Source organism: Aplysia californica, unplaced genomic scaffold (genome assembly GCF_000002075.1).
Source record: "Aplysia californica isolate F4 #8 unplaced genomic scaffold, AplCal3.0 scaffold00061, whole genome shotgun sequence".
Classification (NCBI taxonomy): domain Eukaryota; kingdom Metazoa; phylum Mollusca; class Gastropoda; order Aplysiida; family Aplysiidae; genus Aplysia; species Aplysia californica.
The window spans coordinates 1,504,770-1,528,444 of NW_004797331.1; the positions used below are offsets into that span (position 1 = coordinate 1,504,770).

The window sequence follows — 23,675 nt, forward strand, 5'->3', positions numbered from 1 at the left end:
TCTGGTGTGTGGAAAAATGAATTTCCGATTTAAAAAAATATAAAATGCAGTTCATTTTTTTTATCCACTTTTTGCAAGCAGTCTTTAGGGACGGGTTGTTTCTTTTTTCTTTTAATCCAAGGATTGCTTTATCCCCGTGAAGGTTCTTGAGTAAAAGGCAACATTAACATTGCTTGCAGAGTGCTTATGTAATTAATCTTCTGAAAAAAAACCCCAACTCCCCTTTAAACTGCGACGTCAAAAAAGAAAGGGGTGACAGAAGCCCAGTTCCACAACATCATATACAATGTACTTGGTGGCCAGATACAAGTGCGAGTAGAAAGACATTTATACAAAAAACGCGTAGGCCTACAGCCCCACGAACTTAAACGCTAAACCCTAATGTAGATCGTTAGCCTTGGCGATTAGGTCAAGCTGGCTCAAAAAGGCAAGTTATTTTATAACATAGGCTAATAGGCTATAACTCTTTTGGCCAGTCTATGATGTAGTTACCTCCCTTGTGTGACACATCGTCCCAAGCCGACAACGAATACGAAATACAATACTTTGGTTTCTTTTGAAAACATGTAATCGAGTCTGTCAGTTTTGGCCTTGACCATGAACCAATGGCCAAATGGATACTTTGTCGGTCTTTTCATTCGGATTTGTGCTTTGATAATTGAATATTGCTGTTTTAGGATTTGGTGCTTTTAGCTACTTAATGTACTTACCATCTTGGATTAATGAAATCCGTTAAAAATTACTTGGAATTATCTCAACCAAGGAAGTTATAACCTCTTTGGAATCAACGCATTTCTTTTTGCTCCCGCTGGTTTGATTCAATGATAGTACATAACAAGATGGGCCACTTCTCTCTTTGAGCCAATTAAAAAAGTGTCCTCAAAATTTGGTGGCGCCCTCTTCACAAAAGCGCACTCTTTGCGAACAGAGTTACCCTACTTGAGTTATAAAAAATCAAAGTGAAACTAGCAAGTTTTGGGATAAATTTCGGAAGAACGCTTTTTTAAAATGGTTACCCTGACAAAAAAGCTTTTCCGGAGGAAAGGGTGATGGTTTTTTTCGTTTAATTTGACTTTAGAATGAAAGGCGAGAGGTCATTAAAATATAAAAAAAACTAAAACTCCGCACTGAACGTACCCGAACTGCTGATGAACAGCAGTCGATCTGCGCACGCAAGGAGGTGCTATTCCTATTCTTCTTCTGGAAAAACGAAAGAGAGCTTCAAAACAGACTGCAGCGCCATCTGAAGCAAAGCGCATACTTCCTGCGGACACTTTTTTGGCTGAGTGGCCCATCTTGTTATTTACTATCATTGTTTGATTTTAGCCTCTGCGGACTCGATATATAGAGATCTAAGCGGCCGGTGGAATCGAACCCTGTTTAGTCATTGGCATTATTTTAGACTGCCTTGCGCCTACACATCTGCGGCCGAAACAACGTGATTTAAAAGTTAAAAGTAAGCATTGCTGTCTCTGTTCGTTGTTCACTTTTTTATGTGTATAATTATGAAAACAAATAATTATGTTGTTGTTCATAAAAAAGGCAAATGGGCTGAACCCACGTGTCTTGGTCTTATCAAACTTCTGGTAGTTTTCGTCTTCTCCCAAACACGCTTTCCGACGCCGACGGTGCCATGAACTTTCATGAAGCCATGGCCATGTGTGTGCTGAATCTTTGTCCAAATTTGGGCTACACTCATGAGACATAATTATTACTTCTAGAGATCTAGATTCTAGGTCTAGAATCTAGATCTAGCAGATATTTGTCAAAGAACTATTTTTCCTTGCAGTCTATCTGACTAGACTCTAGATTTCTAGAGTTATCCTGTGGTGCGATCTACCATAAGCGATCTTCTGTGGTCTGGAAGCTACAGGTCGATCTTCATGATTTTTTCGCCAGAAGTTAGAAAGACTTCCTCTCTAGATCTATACGGTGTATCGCATTACTGTAACAGCAGTTTGAAATTCCGGCGCTTTTTCGGTAGTTCCCACCCCCCTTATTTGATAGAGGCTGACCTACATCTAGATCTAGATCTATACTACGTTTGATTCGCGGCAAGCTAAGATGTCAAACCTAACAATTGCTAAACATTAAATTGTGGTAAAATTCAGGGGGGCAGCCCCTCTGAAACCCCCCACCTTGTTTTTATTAGGTCAGGGGGGCAAGCCCCCCTGAAACCCCCCTACTCTTGGGGCCAAAACCGGTGAATGACAAATGCGGGGTGGGAACTACCGAAAAAGCGCCGAAATTCCTATTCCTATATGTTGTGGTGGTGCTTGTTTGGTAACAAGTGTCTGGTTGATACGCAAGGTGTCTGTTTGGTGCAACGCAACATATATCGTCTGGTTGAGTGCGCAATAGTACTTACCATGTTTACAGCTGGCTCTAGATCTAGATTTAGATCTCGCTCTTTTCTGACATTTTTCATCTTTTTCTATCCTGGCCTTGTCTTCTTTTCCTTGCAAGAAGTTCCTGTACAGACCGTAACAGAAGGCCAAGGTCAATGAGGCGTGTTCTTTTTGGGAGCTGTGCGCCCCCTAACAGGAGATTTCCTTACACCGTGTGTATGTGTTTTGATAATGGATAAAAAGAACGAAAAAACCGAAGTGACTATTTCTCCGAACGTTGGGAGAAATATTGCCGATCTTTATTTCTCCGAACGGCTTCCGGTCTCGTGATTTTTTGCCTATTCATTGCGAGAGTTCGGCGCTGCGCTTTTCCCTTTCGTCAGCCCGCAGCCACCTCCCGAATCGTCAGCCACCTCCCAACCTTTGACACGGGTCAAACTTCCATCTATTTATAGGTAGTTACCGGAACATGTATAGGTGAAGTGATGTGCCGTGACAGTCGCGTTATTTATTGAGATTGTTTTGGTCTCTCTTTACTCATCACCACGAGAATTTCTTGAGGTTTTTCCTTGGACTCAGCCTTTACTAAAATCTCGAATCTAGATCTAGATCTAGAGTTGTAATCTAGTGGCAGGTTGCAGATTTCTGTTATCCAGTATATTCAAGAGATTAAATAAATTGGACTAGACTCTAGAAGTAGACTCTTCTACTTCTACTTCTAAACCTTCGAGATTACAAAGGCCAAGCCTAGGCTTGTAAGGATTCGTTTGGTTAAAAGTGTTGTTTAACACAAAGACATAGTCTAAGAAGTTAGCAAACCTAACACATTTTTTTCTAACGAAATGAAGTTTAAATTGACTTTTATGTTTTTATATCGAAGTGTATACAGACCCGGTAACCGGGAACAAAGTCACGAAGTATACAGACCCGGTAGGGGAACTCTTTTGTGATTTCGGGAAGTTTCAGCCCCCAGACCCGGAAGAAATCTAGTGTGTGTGTGTGTGTGAGAGAGAGAGAGAGAGAGAGGAGGGGGTGGGGTGCTAGCAAAATGTATTTGACATGCCCCAGTTGGCAGGAGGAAGGAACGAGAGAAAGATAGAGTGGGAAATAGGTGGGGACAAAGAAAGACAGAGACAAACAAAGAAAAAGAGAAGGCGAGCGATACACAGAGGAGAGAGAAAGAGAGAGAGGGGGGGGGGGACTGCTCGATTGAAATTATGACATTGTAACTTGTTCTTTTCTTCAAATTGTGATTCCTCCAACTCCCAAACGGAGGAAAAACGATCGTTCATCGAAAAGACATCCGCAATCTTCATTTAGATCTAGGCTAGCCGCGAAACTAGATCAAAGATTTAAGTCTGTCTGCCTAGATCTACACCATAGACCTAGAAGAACCTAGGTAGTCTACCCTGAGCCAAGAGGGCGCTGAAACTCTCCGAAATCACAAAAGAGTTCCCTTACCGGGTCTGTATACTTTGTGACTTTGTTCCCGGTTACCGGGTCTGTATACACTCCCTTTTTATATTGTCAATAAGAGATCAAGTTTAATCACCTAGTCATTTAAGTAAGGAAGTGGCTATCCTCACCCGGGGTGAGAATAAAAACCCTACGATTGACCTCTCACCCCGGGTGAGACTTGCCAGCGTTGGCTATTCTCACCCAGTGTAGTGTGAAAGAAGACTTGTTTTTCGTAATTTTGAAATACTTTCTATCGGTGTGGATGATCAAATTGACAAAAGCAAAGGAAAAAATGACGTTATAGCACAAAAGTAAGCTAATTTGATCGTCTACAAAGATGCTATGGCTCTTTCACTTTTCGAATCGAGCCGAACTACGCGGGTCGCCATTTTGTTTTGCCTGGAAGATCTACTCCTCCCCCTTCTCTCTCTCTCTCTCTCTCTCTCTCTCTCTCTCTCTCTCTCTCTCTGTCGGCAATTTATTAAATCTGCAACCTGCAACTAGATTACAACTAGATCTAGATTCGAGACTTTTTTGTAAAATCAGAGTCCAGGGAAAAACATCAATTAAATTCGTGTGGTGCAGATGAGTATAGAGAGACCAAAACAATATCTCTATTATGACTATCATTGCGCATCTCTTCGCCTAATACATGTTCCGGTAGCTTTAACTACCTATAAATAGATGGAAGTTTGACCCGTGTCAAAGGTTGGGAGGTGGCTGACGACTCGGGAGGTGGCTGCGGGTTGACGAAAGGGAAAAGCGCTTCGGCGCTAACTTTCATTCTGCCTCTGGTCTGGGAAGGAACGCCGCATGGCAAGCCCGTCTTCAGACAACTTTCAGTTACACCCACCACACACCCACCACCATCATGCACATATGTACACACACAAACTTATACACACACTAACTAAACATGATCAGTGGGCAACTTTTGAATATATGACGAGCTGAGCTGTGGATGGAGAGACAGTGTGAGTGACAGAGCAGGTGAAAGGAAGAATGTACGAGTGTATCCACAGGCGACAGCAACTACAAGGCGACGACACCGACCCCCCAGGCCTGGTCCACAGCTCACGAACGAAAGGAATGTGGCTAAGGCAGTAGGCAATGTTTTGCTAATATTATTGTCCATGGTTCGCAGGGTGCTAGGGAATGAGTGAGATTTTCTTTGTGTGTGCCTGGAGGGAGGGGGTGGGGTGTGAAAGTCATGCGGACGGGGATGAGCCGCGGGAGAGAACAGAACACGGGAATTCAATGAATGAGTGAAACTGAAAGAGAGGAACGACTCATGAGCCCTGGATATATATATATATATATATATATATATATATATATATATATATATATACATGTTTAGAATCTAATGAAGGTAGGAACATCAAATTAAATGACGTTACACTATACAACACTCCCCCTCCCCCTTTTTCCCCAACAAAAAAAAAATTGATAGAAAAACAACACATCAGAACAATAACAAGAAAGAAAAAAATACACACTAACAAAATAAAACACCAAAAAGAGGGGAAAATAAAAGTAACTGTAACGTATTCAACAAATCAACGTGGTGACAACAAGTGAGAAAGAGAGGAAGTGAAGCTAGGTGAACTTTCTTTCAAAAGTAAAGAGGTTCGGTTTCTTTCTTCTTTTTTTTTTTTATTTGACTTTTATTCCCCGATTTGGGGACCAAAAAGTCGAGCCACGATTGATTGGTCGCAGCAGCGACAAACGCAGATGCTAGTTCTATGTGTCGTTATCAATAACCCTCCGTAGATCTAGATCTAGATCTAGACAGCACAAGAGTGAACACAACACATTAAGTTTAAGAGCAGCACCCTTCATAGGCAACACGTCATATATATATATATAGCGAAAAACTGTTTGAAACTGTAGTATTTCTTTATATAAATATTTACTGCAGACATTTTTTGTACCGATTGAACCATATTGCATACGAACAATCTTTGGTAGGCATATACTATAATTATAGATCTATATAATATCCGAAATTTGGGGAAAGGGTGTGATTTCAGAGTATTCGGAGAAATAATGCCCAGCTTTATTTTCCCGAACGTTCAGAGAAATAGTGCCTAGCTTTATTTTCCCGAACGTTCGGAGAAATAGTGCCGGCCAAAACAGAAAGGTGCTGTGGACACAAGAAGGTGAAAGAAGTAAACAAGAATTAGACTATACCTAGACTAGTATTTTTAAAGGAAAAAGGACAAAAAAGAAGAAGAAAAAGATGTGAAAAGAAGAAATTGAAAAAGAAAGGTGCTGAGGACACAAGGAGGTGAAAGAAGAAAACAAGAATTAGACTATACCTAGACTAGTATTCTTAAAGGAAAAGGACAAAAAAGAAGAAGAAAAAGACATGAAAAGAAGAAATTGAACATTTTGGAGATTAAATTTCCATATTAATTAATTTTGACATCTTGAATACATTAACTGATCATCTTCCAATGGCAATATAATGCATCCAAACGGAAGGAAAACAGTCTGTTTCAGTGCACAGTGCAGGTCATAAAGAAATAACTTAATAAGTAAAACAGCCAAAGGGCCTAGAAGTAGAAGCCACACTATCAATGCCAAAAGGCAAAAAAGCTGATATTGCGCACTGAAACGGACGGCACAAATTTGGTCTGCTTCTCAGTGCGCAACCCTATCTGGCATGTTCCTGAGCATTAAGAAGCAGTCTGCGATAGTATTTATCGATTCTAGTATACATTCTACGATACATTAGAGCTAGATTAACTATATGTGCTAAATAATCGTCTACTCAAGCGCTTAGTAAATTCCAGATACCGGTTACGAAAACCATCAGTATAAAGGGGCAAAACTTTCCGACACCGTAGAATCATGTGTGTTGACAGGTACCTCCAAAACGAAAGTGAAATAAGCTGCATTCAGCGCATGCTCACAGAAAGTGACCTCGTTTTCGCTGTTCTTATCCAAAACAAAGCAGGAGACCGGGGGTTGCGCACCCAAACAGCAACGCAGTGACGCTGTTAGACTCCTAGTTGAAGGTTTAATCCACGATAAACTTTAGGCTATAATGCCATAACTGCCATAACATAAACCCTTGCCTTTAATTTAGGCCTAAATGACAATAAAGTTGAAAATCATGAAACGCCACCAGACGGGCATGCCATGTTTTGATTGTTATAATGAATTGGCACTTTTTCGGTTGTTCCCACCCCGCAATTGTCATTGGCCCGTTTTGGCCCCAAGAGTAGTAGTATGGGGATTTCAGGGGGACTGATAGAAATATATGTTGGGGGGGTTGATGTTTTGCAGTTGTTAGGTTTGTTATTTTAGCTCGCCGCGAATCAAACGTATAGATCTAGATTCTAGATGTAGATCTAGGCTCACATAAGGAGGGTGGGAACTACCGCGAAAAAGCGCCCATGAATTATCCTCTGAATTTGATGTTTATGCCGTGAAATGAGGCCTCTAGATCTATGTTAACTGATTTACACAAACAATTTTGAGGAAGATTGAAGTTGAAGAATACCGAACCACTCATATACATTATTGCGCGAGAATGTGGGGGGGGGGGGGGGGAGGGGGGCCTCCCCCTTGACAAAATCTAAATGAATAGATCTACCGGTCCGAGATTCTCCATTGAGAGATAAAAATTGGGGAAAATCATGAATTCCTAAGGTTGAGACATAAGCAAAGTCAGTCAGCTGGTCCGGTATTCTTCGATCTTACCAATTTTGTATCAACATGATGTTGTATATATTTCATGATCTAATTTTTCCATAGAAAAGGCTAGCCGTACTTAAACTTAATGCTTTCGGAGTGTCTACGTACACGGTAACCGGAATGAAAATAAATCAATATATTTTGTCCTGTGCTGCCACTTGCTGAAAAAAAGAAGGTCTTACAAGCGTCTTGTCTGGCTCGCCATCGTGACCTTCCCATAGCTGGTACTAACCGTTGGTGTCGGCTCTTTCCCAGAGCCGGTACTGGAGGCCAGGTGTCGGTACTGACACCTCCTTCGGTAGAACCGGGAGTTCCGGTACTGGGTGTCGGTACCTGCCCATCCCTAGTCTACGTACACGGTAACCAGGCACCTAGTCTCAGTATCAACGTACACGGTAACCGGAATGAAAATAAATCAATATTTGTCCTGTGCTGTCACTTGCTGAATTTTAAAAAAAAAGAAGGTCATACAATACAAGCATCTTGTCGGGCTCGCCATCATGACCGGTCAGTGAACCTGTGCCTGTGCATCACATATTGTGAGTACCGGTTGGGGTCACCAAAGTTCATTCAAAGTCTGTGTGCTGCGAAGTATAGGGCTCTGGAATGGGGGGAATTCTTCTTCTTTTTTTTTTTTTAGGTACCGTCAGGGGAGGGGTGGGGATGAAGGCAACACCGGATGACAAAAACTAAACTTGGAGTTCTGAACTGCCCGGTTACAGTGTACGTCACACTGAGACTACATGCCCGGTTGCCGGTTACCGTGTACATAGATATTGAGGCTACATGCCCGGTTTCTGTGTACGTGACACTGAGACTACTTGCCCGATTGCCAGTTATTGTGTACGTATACACTGAGGCAAGGTGCCCGGTTACCGTGTACGTAGGCACTCCAGTTACGGGGAAATGACCGTAGAGGGGCCAGGGCTGAGGTTACCGTGGCTGATGCTCCACAGGATCGTGTTCGTGTCTGACTGAATGGTCACAGTCAGGGGTGTCAGTTTGAAGCCAAGTCCCAGAAATTTGGCTCTTTTGGATTGCGCCTGGCCCGGAGAATTTCTGTTGGCTCTTTGGCTCTTTTTTTTTTGGCTCCAAACTCCAAATGTTAAAGAAGGAAACGAAGAAAAAAAGAAAAAGAAAAAATAGGCCTAAAAGAAAAAAATATGAAAATGAAAAAAAAGCTTGGATTGCTTAGTTATTTAACTAGTTAACATGATTTAACGCCTTCGCCCATTTGGTCTGAATATTTTACAACCCTTCTACCGTCGTGCAAGAGCATTAGAATCTAGTCTCGTGTCACGTTACGTTCGTACACGCTCTCTGTTCCTTGAACCATAATTTGTTGTGTGCAGGCAGAGAGGCCTGCCATCATTAAGTGTGTAAACTACGAATGGTCCGGCCGGTCTCACATCCCGCGCAGTAGCGTCGGTAGTGAGAGATATTTTTTACTGGAGGGGCGAAAAGTGTTTTTACATTATTCTGAATCGTAATTCTCCATATCCCATATCCCGACTATTCTGTAAGAGACTTCCTTCATCTCATGGTATGGAACGCTTGAAGCAGGCCGAATTACATTTTAATTAACAAAAATATGAATGAACTTTGGTGACCTCAACCGGTACTCACAATGTGATGCACAGGCACAGGTTCACTGACCGGTCACGATGCTTGTATTGTATGACTTTCTTTTTTTTCAGCAAGTGGCAGCACAGGACAAATATTGATTTACACGGTAACCAGGCAGTGTCATCCGATGTTGCCTTCATCCCCCACCCCTCGGGGGGGGGGGGGAGAGAGAGAGAGAGAGGGAGAGAGAGAGAGAGAGACCCCTCGGGGGGGGGGGGGGGGTGAGAATATATGTGGCCTTTTTTGGAAGCTATTCTAGATCTAGTCTTGCACTGATGTGGGCATTCCTCTTATCGAATTTAGACTTTTTAAAAATTGCTGGATTTGGGTAAAAAGGTAAGGTATTCTACCCTCAGATTTCCCTTACAGGCCTAAGCCTAATTAAATTGTTTTCTGTAACAATACAATTCGATTCTTTTGCACTGAACTGTCAATTTCTTCTTCTAAAGCGATCAAGGGCCCTATAGCCTACTCAGAATTAAACACTATCAGGAAATATGGGGATGGAGACTATTACCCGAATTTACCAAGTCTGAATAAATAACGTTCCGGACTCGAACTCGAATTCATAGTTAGCCTAGATGTCATGAATTCTTTGTTCTTCACAGCATGGCTGACTATCTTATCACTGGAGGGACTGGATATGTTCCTGATGATGGCATGACTGGACATCAGCTGTTTGGCTCTGGGGATGGCCTCACATACAAGTAAGTTATCCGTCCTCTTTGCAGTCCCTCCAAAGTTGATTGGTGACTGATTAATTATTGTCATAACTTAGACTAAAAAGTATTAAATTAACCAAGTCCTTCTCAAATATGAGACAATCAAATCATTTTCTTTAAAACAATATTTTATAACCTAGGCGTAACAAACTTTGTCAGCACATTCAGTGCCTCCAGTGGTGGATGGTGCATTGTAATTTTGTGCTTAGATTTTTTTTTTAACTTTTGTGTGACATCCAATTGTTTTGCTGACTTGCAAAACAAGCTGTGAGTGGACTGTGGATGTTTTCCACCTCAAAGTGGGATTGAATCTCTTAGATGAATTGTAGTGTTAAATATACTGGCCTGTTACATGACCTCTCATGTAATAATGGGGGGTGTACTTTGACTCTTAAATCTACTCATTTTTAGGGATCGACTCAACACATGGGTGAAGTCAAGCTCTAGTTTGGCATCTAATATAGTGTCTTACATATAAGAACTTTTAGTTGTTACAGTGTGAATGTAGTCTGTGAGACTGGCTGGTAATCCAGACGTCATGATGTGAGAATATATTTGTTCTTACTGTTTGTCTTTTCGGTTTCATCATAAAGTATTGTTGCACGCTCATATGACCTTAGCAGTTGCGAGCGCCGTAAAACCCTATACTACTTACATACATAAAGTATTGTTCTTTATTTACAGTGATTTCCTGATTCTTCCTGGCTTCATAGATTTTGCTGCAAAAGAAGTGGTAAGCAACTCATTTATTTTCTGTTTTCTCATGATATACATGTGCTTTGAAATTTAGACTCTGATTTTGTTTTATAAAAATGAAAGTTTGAGTTTGCTCCTGATTGATTCAAAGGGAGGGGGGAAAACGGTCATATATTGAATTGTTTTAGTTTTGGGCAGTGACTTATGTGTTCTAAAAGTTCATCTTAGATTTTTCTCACTCTTAATATCAAATGCTAGACCTAAGAGAGGTTTTAAAAAAAATGCAGATTAGATTATAGAATTAGATTGGCTTTTATTTTCAAGAAGTGTTTCTGAATACTTGGATTAGGAAACTTTTTCTGTTGTCTGGATTCAAAAAACTACTTTTCTTTTTGTTTATCTGAAATAAGTTATCTTGTTTTCTGTGTAAGTCATGAGCTAAAGATATAATAATTTTTATTTCTCACAACTTCGAAGGACTTGACCTCAGCACTTACCAAGAACATCAGCCTGAAGGCTCCACTGGTCTCCTCCCCCATGGACACTGTCACAGAATCCCAGATGGCTATTGCTATGGCGGTATGTTTCTCTTCCTGTTACAATAGATCAATGATGATAGTCTTCTGCCAGATTCTCAATACCAGGGCAGAAGATTTTCTTTTCTTTTTTTTTTCCAATCATTCTTCCTTGGTCTGCAATTGGCCCCTCTGTTTTTTACTATACCTTCAAATCTACACCTTCTGTCCTGATGAGAAATGCAGACATTCTGACTAAGAGTGCATGGTACTGCCTTCGTCTCTCAAAAGAACATAAATTCCTTGCAATGCTACCCTCTTCTGTTTTGCAGAGGCCGCTATGTGTCACAGAAATTATTGGGGGTAGAAGGGAAGATCTAAATTTCTGATGCTTATTTTTCTTTGATACAAAAATTGGAGCAACAAAGTGAAAGGCTTTTTGAAATAAAACGTAGCTGCATTTACTTGTTTTCAGGAGTAAAGTGTGTTATGCGGACCTGCCCATCATGAATTTGGCGAAATCGTTATAGTATTTATTTAGTTTTAGACAAATCCGATTGTAATACCCCTGATTCTGATTTAAAAAAAAAAAGTTAGGCTACCCCAATCTACTACCAGACCTGGACAGTCTGCGTCACTACGTCATTTGCAGCTGTTTTACTTTAACACTGTCTTTGTATTGTGCCTTTATTACTTGTAGTGGCTCAGGGCCACTTACCCTTGAAAAAACATTTAACTTCAGAAGTAACAAAGCCAGAAGTACATGACATAAACATTTGGTTGACAAGGTGTAAAAAAATCCCCACCCTTTTGTGTTGTGGGTTCTTAATTCAACATTGATTAGCTTGCCAACACATCTTGTCATCATGCCTTTGTTTATGTTACATTTCTACTTCCTTGGCTACAAATCCTGTCCTCGACACCCCAGGGAAGAAGACTATCCATGGCCATATTACTAATTTTAAAGCCAAAATAGAATTTTTAATTTGATGATTACTGAAATATTTACAGACTTTTCGCCCTGGTTGTGCACTGAGTATTTACGCCAATCGGCCAGGACACTGAGTGTTCGTTTTCTCTTCCCCTGTTTAAAGACACATTTCTGTCCGGTTCTTTAGATCTAGAATCTGGGACACTTCCTAAGTCATAATGTTACTCAAATACTTCTACAATACACCTGTTTTTATTTTTCATTTAATCTCGCTAGTCACTTTGCAGATTGTTAATTTTTAGGTATGTAAACGAGACAGATCTTAATCCAAAATTGTCAGCGTTACAGAAATGCAAAGTATTAATGACAGCACAGATTTAATTCTGGCTGTTCAGGAATATGCATGGAATTAATTCTTGCTGATAAGATTAAGTGTTCTAATCTGAGGATTACCGTACATGTATTGCATGGTTCAGCAAAGCAAAATCCCCCCCCCCCCCCCCCCCTCTCTCTCTCGTTCTCTCTCTCCCTCCTTCCTTCCCTCCCTTCCCTCCCTTCCCCGTCCCCATCTCTATCTGTATGTTTGTGTTGACCTTGGTATGCAAATGTGAGAAATTATCAATACTGAAATAACTAAATAAACTGACTTGTATGAATTTTAATTTTAATTTTTTTTTGGCAACAAACGTTCATCCCTCGGGGTGTTGCTACTGACTGGAGTGTCTTTAGGCCATTCCCAAAGGGGAGACATTATTATGTTCTTATGCTTAGTAGAATTGTTAATGGGCTGATTCATCAATGTCATGCTCATAACTGCCTGAACTGCATATGGGGAACTGCTGCTTTTTCTTTCCCAATCCTTACTATTGTCATTTTTCTCTACTTCTTTTGTATGTTTGTCACAATCTTGCGACCAGCTGTTTCCTATGTGCCTTGATAGTCGAAGCAGACTTTGTACTGTTGAAGCTAAAGAGGTGAGCAGAGTAAGCCTGATTCCCTGTATGGAGTTCTCTGTTGACATACACCTCTTGGCGCTCATATGACCTTATGCAGTTGGGAGCACCGTAAACACTCGACTAAAACTATTTAACTGAAAGACAAACTGTAATGAGATGATAAGTGCTAGATCTAATCCTAGATTCTACTCGTTATCTATGGTTGTGTTCAATACTTACACTTTCGAGCGGGAAACAATGTGTGTTGGTCTTACAGGTCCGGAGTTCCATCCCCTACGTCGACCAACCAGTCGCGTCAATCTCAGCTCGAGTCTAAGTCGCGGCTGGGAATACTGGTTCAAATTTCGCATCACCTTTTTATACCCCCCATGCGCTCACTACACTTGGTTCCTACACTAATTTCACGTTTATGTGGGTTGCCAGGTAATCGCAGCGAATTAAACCACACAAACACTGTCGATAATCTTTTGTTCTCTTGTTTTTATTTGAAATAGTTGTGCGGAGGAGTGGGAGTGATTCACCACAACTGCAAACCTGAGTTCCAAGCGAATGAAGTACGAAAAGTGAAGGTAAGGGATCAAAGTCGACAAAGTTGACATAGTGGTTGTTGGCAGGGGCTCTGGTGTGTAACGCAAGTGCAAAAAAACTCTTACTAAAACTAAACTAAATAGTATAGTATTTTGTCTTATCATACTCCATGTCCCTTATTTTATTTCCAAATAAATGTCTATCATCCTTATCTCTCCTCCTTTTTTGTGTTTGTTATTCTCTTGTAACTCTTCTAATCTTCAGCACTTATATGACCTAATTTTGTTGCAAGTGCTGTAAAACTTACTAATTCTAAAATAAATGTCTTTGAATAATCACATCTTGTTTGTCGGCATGAGCTGAGATGACGATTTTCGGAGGTACAAGTACTGATTTTTCTTTCAATTTAATGTTATAGATATGGACTCTTAGTTTGTTTGTGGGTGGTTGGCGGGTGTTCTGGTGTGGTTTGCTCCTTCTTTCCTATCAAACATCTATTGTCTTTTTCTCCCCTCCTTCTATTTTGTGTTTGTTACTCTCTTGTAACACCTGTAATCTTCGGCACTTATATGACCTTATTGTGTTGCAAGTACCGTAAAACGTTTACTAAAACTTAAAAGGACTGTTTGTTTTCTTTTCCCTCAGAAATATGAACAAGGTTTTATCCTGGACCCAATTGTCATGTCCCCTAAGCACACTGTGGGCGACGTTGTGGCTGCAAAGAGGCAGTTTGGCTTTTCTGGCATCCCGATCACCACCAACGGCCACATGGGGGAGAAGCTGGTGGGCCTGGTCACTCAGAGAGACATTGACTTTTTGAATGAGTCAGAGCACTCCACTTGTCTTGCAGATGTAAGTTTGTTGCACTGTTCTTGCTGATGTAAGCTGTCCAGCGCTCTGCTTTTCATTCATGAAAATGCTATTTATCTTTTCTGACAGACATTCTGTCAACTAAAAGTGCAGTGGGTGTATGGTCCTAGGGACTTTTTTTTTTCATTTTTGAGCTTTCTGTCTAAGACAAATTGAGCGCTTTAGCTTTCGTTTTATGGAAAGGGGATGAACTCTTATCACTTCTCTTGTTTACAAGATGTGCTCTTTCTGGTACACTACTTGACTAGCACACTGAGGTACCCTAATTAACCCTCATCCTGCGGGAGCCGGGTTTATGTCGCCCGATAAGCCTATTTCGGCACCTCGCCTACGTTCTGGTCCCGAATCAGTGTAGGCCCTGGCTCAGCGCACACGCAGCGCGCATCCTCTTACATGTCATTCGGGTCCGGAGTCGGATCCCCATTCACGCAGGTCAAATGTGTGTGCGTCAGTCTGCTTGAGTTTGTGTGCGTTTGTGGCCTTCTTCTAGAACCGCCTGCGTTGGTTCGTAATCGAGGTATGCGTCTCATTCAAAACATGCCAAGTTAGTAGCTCTAGATGTTCGTCCAATGAAATTATAGAAGAAATTGACCCACTTAGACGTGAGGAGCTTGAAAGGTTAGTCAGGAAACAAGACTTCCATTTTTCTGTACAAAATATTTCAAATGAGCTTGATTTTTAATGAAATGATACAATCCCTAATAGAAAGTAAGCTTGTTTGATAGTTTTGAATACCATTGTGCAGGTACAAAGAACAATTTGAGTGTAAAACATTCGGAAATTGACCTAAACTATCCCCTTTCGAACCTCAGGTCATTCATAACAACAAGAGCATCCAGAAAGGTTATCCGAATGGGCGTAACTACTCGTAATGTCTTATCAGCTTGTGAGAGGGGGTTATTCATGTGTTTGTAACACTTTATAAATAGAAAGCTATGAAAGATAGCGTTATTTTCATCATCGGTTAACACACTCTCGCGATATTCATGGCGAAAACACGTTTCCCGGCGCGCGCACTGTACACCAACAGTACATACTGAGTGACCCCGGCGGCCTGCCCGGCACGTCCTACGTAATCGGTTGCTGATAAGATACGCATCTCGGCACAGACGCAGGATAAGAGTTAACTCACTCTTCACTTGTATGGTAGACATTTGTGTGTGCCTGGTGAAAGGGACCACATGTCGCATTTTGAAAAATCCAGTTTTTTGGCATTTCCTTGTACAGAATTCATTTCTGAACAATGTGCTTTTTAAATTTTGAAGATATCTTCAGTAGTTTTTGAGATATGGACGATTTTGTAAGGCAGGGTACGGAAACAAAGTTTTGAGAAAAACGGCTCTTAAGTTTCACCTTTGTCTGCAGAAAAAACAAAAACAGAACACCCTTTTTTCATAACAAGTCACCATTCTAGTAAAAAGGTTTTGCTGTTGCTGAAATATAATGTTGTTAAATCATGTTCATAATTGTTATTGTTTTGTTTAAAAACTTGAACCCCCCTCCCTCCCCCTTCATCTCCTGCAACACACAGGCAAAAAAAGTATCTTCACCACAGTAACTAGGGAACTTAACACTATCAATCATCAGGGTCAAAGGAAAACTTTTTGTTCCTTACCCACTTAACAAGATTGCCACATATCCAGATCTTAGAACCCAGACTCTCCCAGGAATAAATGAAATTTTGTTCTGCATACATTTAGAATTAAGAAAACAAAAATGCACTACTATGAGTAAGCTAGATCTAAACTAGATCTAGATCTAGATCTAGGTTTATCAAGAAAGAACAGTGTAATGATAATTATTACTATTAATTATCATTATAATAAATAATTATTAGTTTGCTAAATCTAAATCTATTTCTATTATCACTGTTGTTTTTGTTGTTGTTAATCTTTACCTGCTTCGCTCGGTTCTGCTTCAAGTGCGGGGTCTGGAACTGGCGATGGCACCACAGATCGAACTCATCTTCTTCCTCTTCTCCCAAATCGACGTAAGAAACGAAATAATCGCATATTACATCTCTAATGTCTTCTTCAGTTGCCATTCTGACATTCCAATGCGTCTAAGAGAATTGAGAAGAGACACAATTTCCTGCTCACGAATAGCAGTACTAGATCTAGATCTAGTACTAGATCTAGATCTACTACTAACAGTACTGGTAGTAGTAACAGCTGGCAGCTCCGCCGTGTTGTTGTGCTTCGAGACGACCTGACAACACAGTCGCGTCTCACAAACCAACTTTAAAAAGCAGCTCTACAATAAAAGAACAGCTTCTAAGTGTTTATATTACGTCTTCAAAACAAATTCACCACCACATTGAACAGGAATTTCAAGAAATACGGTTTGCACAGGGCAGAAATAGGCGATACAAGTTTGCTCTCCAAAGAAACAAAAGGGTATGGATGCGCAGAAGTTTCGCTTTGTTTACATGTTCTAGATATTCATGCGCACTACCTGCCATTGGAGAGCAGAGAGAATGACCTAAATTTTAGTATGCAATGTGATTAGGTCGACTTTATGAATGGACAAGAGAAACCATCCGCAGTGTTTACCCTGAAAGCCAGTTTCCTCACGCATTTTTGGGATTATGCAATATACCTCGGGTTAAAAAACACCTTTTAAAATGTATTTTAAAGTCAAAATAACCCAAATCCTTGTAAATATCAATAAATAAATGGCTGAAGAATCCATTTTTAATGGAACTTAGTTTTTGTCAAAAATTCTATTTTTGACCTTTGAAGCCTGATATCTCGGTTTGAGAAAATGCGACATGTGGTCCCTTTCACCAGGCACACACACATTTATTTTAATTTTTTCAGCTGAACTAAGTTTGTTAACCCTTGTCTGCTTGTCAAACTTTGTGTTGCCTTTGATGTACGTAGCAGAGTTACGTTATTTATCAGGTTGTTTCTCTTTTTACATATGTCTACTGGTATTCGCTCTCCACAGGTCATGACTGGTGTGGAAAATTTGATTGTGGCTGAGGCTAATGTGACTCTGAAAGAGGCAAATCATATTTTGCAGAAAAGCAAAAAAGGTATGTTGCTTAGTCTAGGGGAGCCGATTTCATTTAATACCATACATCAACTCCCTGCTTACCTGTGTTTGGCATATTCTATTTGTGGATTGCTTTACTTTTGATGCACGATTGGCCCCACTGGTGTTGTTTGATAAGTTTTTTTGTCGACTGCTCGAGAAAGTGGCCCATATTTTTTTATGTTTTCTGTCTTGTGTTTGAAGATGCATTTATATCATGCAATTAAAATAAACTGCATCGTATAGCTTTTTTTCTGTCAAAGTGCTGTTATCTATTTATTTATTTTTTTGTTTTTTTTTGACAGGAAAACTTCCCATTGTGAATGACAAGGGGGAATTGGTCTCCCTCATTGCTCGCACAGACATGAAGAAAAATAGGGAGTTCCCCCTGGCTTCTAAAGATGACAAGTAAGTCTTCACATTGTCACTAATTAATTGAATGAGCGAGACAGATTGGTTAAAGTCTAGTCTTAACCCTTAAGGCGCTGACTTATTTCCCCCTTATATTTTCCCTCTGTGCTGAATTTATTTTGGAAAAGTGCCAGATTTGCACATGCGCTTTTTTTTTCTAATAAACTTTATTTGTCAACATTTCTAATGAAGGTAAGAATAAAAGTTTTAGAATATTGAAAGTTCTTTATGAATATGTGAAGCCAAAAGTATTTTGTGAAGTTATTTTTGTAGTAGTGGTGTTGGAAATGACTGAATAAAAACTGTCGGTTCATTAGATCTATAGATCTAGACCAGAGTCGAGGTGCTTCGTAGGCCTACGTTATATTCCACAAAGTATTAGCTCTAGCATCAAAACCGTCAAAACCATCTTCCGATTCAAGGAAAATACACGGAACATCTTCATCTGAATCTGATGCGACACTATTTTCATGTTCATTGCAAATTTTCCAAGTTCACCGTGAAACAAAAAACTCCTCGCGAGGCGATCGAACCCCGTGACAAGAAAAATTGCGGGCGAAATCAATTCTAGCCTACCGGCCAGCAGTATAAAAATTAGTACTTCGTTCTTTTTGTACATCACGTTATACTATGCCTATGTCTATCGCGGTCGTGGTCAGCACTTAATGGAAGTTCGGGCCGTCGCGACCACAGCCCTCTAAGGGTTAAATACATCTTATGTCCCGTCCCAACCTTTACTTTTGTAGACTTCCTGGTTCTTTCTCAAGGGAAATTGAGATGACTAAGATTTATACTTATCACTGGCAAGCTGTTCTGTAATTTTCTTTAACATACGAATTCATTTGCAAAAAGTGTACCAGTCACTCTGCTGTTGCTGTTTTGGGCGAGAATTCTCTGTTTATTTTTGTGAGCTCATATATTGTGGTTTGTGTTTTAGGAAGCAGCTGATTGTGGGTGCAGCTGTGGGAACTCATGAAGACGACAAACACAGGATAGAGCTACTGGTGAATGCTGGTGTCGACTTCCTGGTGCTGGTACGTATTTTTGTCCAGTCTCTCAAGTATTTTCTGTGTTGCTCGCTCTGAACTTGTCCTTGCTGCCTGTGGTGAGTGGTTGGTGGATGCTCCGGTGTGGCGCACTCGAGACCTGCAGAGTACACCAATAAAATCGAAGTTGTCTGATTTACACCCTGAAGAACTACAATTAGATTTGCATAGAATCCAATTTTTTCCTGAATTTCATTTCCATCAGGTTTTACGGGACTTGTGTTAAATGGAATGTCATGAAAATAATGAAAATACACATTTTTATTTGTTTGCACTTGCAATACACGTTAATTTGCTACTGCCAGTTTGTAGTTTTTTAAATGTAATCTTAATCAACTGGGGTTTGGGGGGCTACCAAAGTTTTGGGGGGATTCTGAGGTAAACTAGTCTAAATCATGGAGTGGTTGGCAAGTCTGCTACTCATTAATTCTTTTCAGTGTTTCTCTTTCTACTAGCCCAGTCAGTAAAAGTAAAGTGTAGCATGTGTTGTCCTTGCGTATAATGATGATCACAGCCCACAGTTTACAGTTCCTAGAAGATACAGCTGTAACCCAAAAGTGAGCCCGAATGTTGTATACTGGGTTAAGCAGTTTGAGATAGAGGGTACACTTTACTTGTACTGTCTAATCTGTTCCTGGTGACATGTGGATCTTCTTGTTTTGACTCACCATGTGTTACGACTACAATAACTGCATGTTGCACCAAGGGGCTTTGTCAGGTTGACTAGGGCTTTAAAGCTTTTATCCTTCCTGCCTGTTACTGAGTTTTACAGGTCCTACCACGCCATACTTTGACCATTGTTTCTTGTTTTGCTCCTCCCAGGACTCAAGCCAAGGAAACTCTGTGTACCAGATCAACCTTATCCGCCACATTAAACAGAACTTCCCAAGCACACAAATTGTTGGAGGCAATGGTAAGGACAGACTTAAAGGACACAGTCTGATATGTTCTTAGTACACCCTGACTGCTTAGTGGAAGACTAGTACACCCTGACTGCTTAGTGGAAGACTCTGCCATATGCCATTTTGAAAAGCGATGTACGATGGAATCTTGCACAGCACTAAGCAGTCGATTTGTGCTGTCTTTTAATTCTTTTATGTGTTTTTTGTTGGCATGGGCTTTTAATAACGGTGGCAATGACAAATAAATATTAGTGCACTCTTTTTACAGTGTTTTCGTGTGCCCTTTGTTGATTGAGATTGTTTCTCTCCGTCTTTCTTTCTCTACTTTTTTTGGAGTACTTTTTTCGGGCCGAGAAGAAGCATAAATGTGAGGCGGCATGGTGAAATCAGGCGCTCGTCAAAATAACAAAATCGGAGAAATGCATTAAAAAAAATTTTTGTGTGGGTTTGGAAATTTTTATTGAACTTTTGTTTTTTGGCTTTACCTTTTTTGTGTCCATATAAAAACACATTTTCATGTGAATTTTACTGATAAACATTGATTAAAGGCACAAAATATGTCATTTTTCAGTTTTCAATGACTCTAGCTATTGGAGTTACCAAACTTTGGCGGCCATTGCCTCGCTAATTTCACCACTGAAACCAGGCGACCTCACTTCCTTCAATCCCAAATATTTTGAGTTCTGTTCAAAGTAAATGGATATTTATTTCATTGGAAGCAAGGCAAATAAATCAGCTTTCAGATGATACCAATAACTCCACATTCCCAAATACTGACGAGTGCCTGATTCCAACGCGTCGTGACACAAATGTTATTAAAAAAAAAAAAATAAACATCTAACAATTGTTGGTGATGTTGTCATCATCCTTGGTCTGTTTCCACTAAAGCTTGGTTTGTCCTAGTTTGTCTATTTGTGTGTGTACGTTGTAGAGCATAAGCTTCTGTTTGTGGTTTTTTTCTACCTTTCTTCCTCTCCCTTTGCTTTTACTTTTTGTCTAAATATGTATCTTCGAAATGTGATCTCTGTGTCTGGCTGCACGGGATGTAGTTGGAATATTTGTGTCGGTGATGAATTCAGAAAAAAATCTTCTCTTTCAATTTCCAGTTGTGACTGCTGCCCAAGCCAAAAACTTGATAGATGCCGGTGTTGATGGACTGCGTGTGGGCATGGGCAGTGGCTCTATCTGCATTACACAAGAAGGTGAGTTTAGAGTGTAGAGGAATGTGGTATGATGTAAAGATTTGAATAACTAATAAGTTAGAGATTAAAATGTCTGAAGTTAATAAATGGAATAGACACTGGGTTCTGATTAGGTTTTAGTTTTGCCTTAAACGAGCTTCATAATATTTCTTATATTATGTCTCAGTGTGTAGTTATTATAGCATGAGATAATTTAAAAAACGCACACCCGATGTATTCAAAGTGAGCTCGTCTTGCTGTTTGTACTTCTCTTTTAGTTGTGCCTCTCGAAGAAATTTAAAAGAACACGAACTTGAAGCTTCAGATACGACTGATATAATTTTGATGTTTTTTTCCTTCCTAAAGCCGATATTGACAATTGATATTCTGCCTACACTTCTATAAATAGAATGTTAGACTCCATGACTATTTCACTTTCCTCTCCAGTGATGGCTGTTGGTCGTCCACAAGGCACAGCTGTCTACAAGGTGGCTGAATACGCCAGACGTTTTGGCGTTCCTGTGATAGCAGATGGAGGAATCTCTTCTGTCGGTCACATCATCAAAGCGCTGTCGCTTGGTGCCTCTACAGGTTTGTCAATTTTTCGATCTCTGAAGTGTGGACATACTGAGTTATTTCTATGAGGGCCCGGGAAAATACATAAAGTTATCGAATATTTGAAAACGAATTCCGATGAGGTCAGTAAGTTCATTTTTGCCTGTCGCGATTGTGATATTCGTTCGGCTTTTCGCGGTTCGAGAGTATATTTCACGCGAATAGGCGGCTATGGCGGCAGGCAGAGGTGTGACACTGAGGCTTGATTGGTAATATCAAGATTTGCTTTCATTATTACCCAGAACTTTGCCGGTGATAGTCTGATAACGCAACATTTGTTGTGACATGCTAGTCATGCATTATAAACGCTGCGTGGCCATGAAAATAAATCAGTATTTGTCACTGTGCTGTCACATGTGAGAAAAGAAAAGCATGGTCCGATTTTCAGCTTGCCGGGCTCGTGATCGTGACCGGTCAGTGAACCTGTGCGTGTTTGCGTCACATGGTACGGCATCGTGTGAGTACCGACAGTTGTTGGGGTCACCAAAGTTTATTCAAAGTCTGAACGTTGGGAAGTACAGAACTCAGGGGAAGGGGGATTATTGATTTTTTTTAAAAAGGATACGCTCAGGAAAGGGGGGGGGGGGGGGGGGGGGGGGGGGGGGGTACAGAAGGAAACACCAGGGGACAAAAGACTTGGAAGCAGATTTTAGAATTTTTTTTTATTAGAGCTCTTTACAAAGAGCACTTTGTGGCCGTGTGTGGAATCGGGATCATTCATACCTTGTAAGCCTTGTTATTGAACTAAAGTGTTTGCCTTTCATTGGATGGGTGATAGTGAATTATGACTATTTTAGCTTTCTGTTCAAGTTTTTCAGATTTTTAGTGTCACTGCATCTTGCCCTCTCTCAGTTCTTAGAACTGTCACACTGAATAGGTCTACTTGAGAGCCATTCAAGTTTTTACTCTGCTTTGAGTTTGAGCAATAATTTTTGTCTTTCACGTTTATAAAATGAATAATGACACCAAGACTGGTTCTTGACAGTCGATATTCTGGTTCTGGGCCCTTTCACAGGCTCAAAGCAGGATTCATTTTTATAATTAGTTTGATTCATTTTTATAATTAGTTTGTATAATATATTTAAAATGATGAGGGGAAAATATTAATTACGTTAGAACCGACTGAAATACCAAAGTCACATGACTCCAGTGCCACACTGACATTTTGTTGACTGGATATAATGTTGGCTAGGTACTATGTGTGTGTATGTTATATATTAAATTGGGGCACGTGCTGTCATCATTGTTATGTAACATGCCTCTGAAAAATTGAGAAGCCGGTTCGGCAGTCATCCTGCCTAATCATGTTGCAAGTGCTGTAAATTTTGTATAAAAACTAAAACTGAATATATGTGCGTTCTCTACAGTAATGATGGGTTCCATGCTGGCGGGTACCTCAGAGGCTCCTGGTGAATATTTCTTTGCCGACGGTGTTCGCCTGAAGAAATATCGTGGCATGGGGTCTCTGGATGCGATGGAACAACACAAGGCCTCCCAGAGCAGATATTTCAGGTAAAATATGTGTATTATGCCCTGTATATGATGCACTTAAGGTGATGTACTGTTCTGATGAGTGTCTCCTTACATTCTTTGCTTTCACTTTGGCACTTTAGGGTAACTGGTGATTAGACTGAGCAATACTTTTTGTTCGCGGCCATTCTATTTTTGAATGAAATGGCAAATAGTTTGAGGGCAGGCAAGGGTATATTATTTTTTTTAAATTGTGAGTTTGTCAAGAGGGCTTTTTTTCACTGGTGGAAAAGATGAAACTGGGTTTTTTAAAGTTGCCGTTCCACAATGGAAGTTCTGTGCAGTCAAGTTGACTCTCCGGTAGCAGATGGAATAGACTATGTTCAGATTAGATGCTCATGTGTTGTTCATTAAGTGCATGTGTCGTTTTTCTTTTCTGGTGTGATAACTTTGGTTGTTTCATTATTTCAGTGAGAGTGAGAAGATCAAAGTTGCGCAAGGCGTGTCTGGCTCCATCGTTGACAAAGGTTCCATCCACAAGTTCATGCCCTACCTTATCGCGGGCATTCAACACGGATGCCAGGACATCGGAGCCCGAAGCTTGTCTGTGCTCAGGTCAGTGTGGAGAACTTCTCATGTCCAGCCTAGTTGGGATGCTT

At 40.4% G+C, this 23,675-nt stretch overlaps 1 protein-coding gene across 3 annotated transcripts in view; it reads left to right on the forward strand.

Moving 5' to 3' along the window:
* The window catches only part of LOC101845675 (inosine-5'-monophosphate dehydrogenase 1b), a 56,974-nt gene that overhangs the window by 27,283 nt on the left and 6,016 nt on the right, over positions 1-23,675 (forward strand). For 2 of the 3 annotated variants that reach the window (XM_035968464.1, XM_005093290.3), the window contains exons 2-14: positions 9,746-9,844; positions 10,544-10,592; positions 11,033-11,134; positions 13,452-13,526; positions 14,131-14,337; positions 17,305-17,392; positions 17,697-17,799; positions 18,740-18,836; positions 19,671-19,761; positions 20,857-20,952; positions 21,379-21,522; positions 22,914-23,058; positions 23,488-23,631. In XM_035968464.1, coding sequence (XP_035824357.1) covers positions 9,746-9,844; positions 10,544-10,592; positions 11,033-11,134; positions 13,452-13,526; positions 14,131-14,337; positions 17,305-17,392; positions 17,697-17,799; positions 18,740-18,836; positions 19,671-19,761; positions 20,857-20,952; positions 21,379-21,522; positions 22,914-23,058; positions 23,488-23,631 — 1,440 coding nt within the window. Of the gene's footprint in view, positions 1-1,340; positions 1,457-9,745; positions 9,845-10,543; positions 10,593-11,032; positions 11,135-13,451; positions 13,527-14,130; positions 14,338-17,304; positions 17,393-17,696; positions 17,800-18,739; positions 18,837-19,670; positions 19,762-20,856; positions 20,953-21,378; positions 21,523-22,913; positions 23,059-23,487; positions 23,632-23,675 lie in introns of those variants that run through there. The other variant, XM_013079724.2, reaches the window with a different exon arrangement.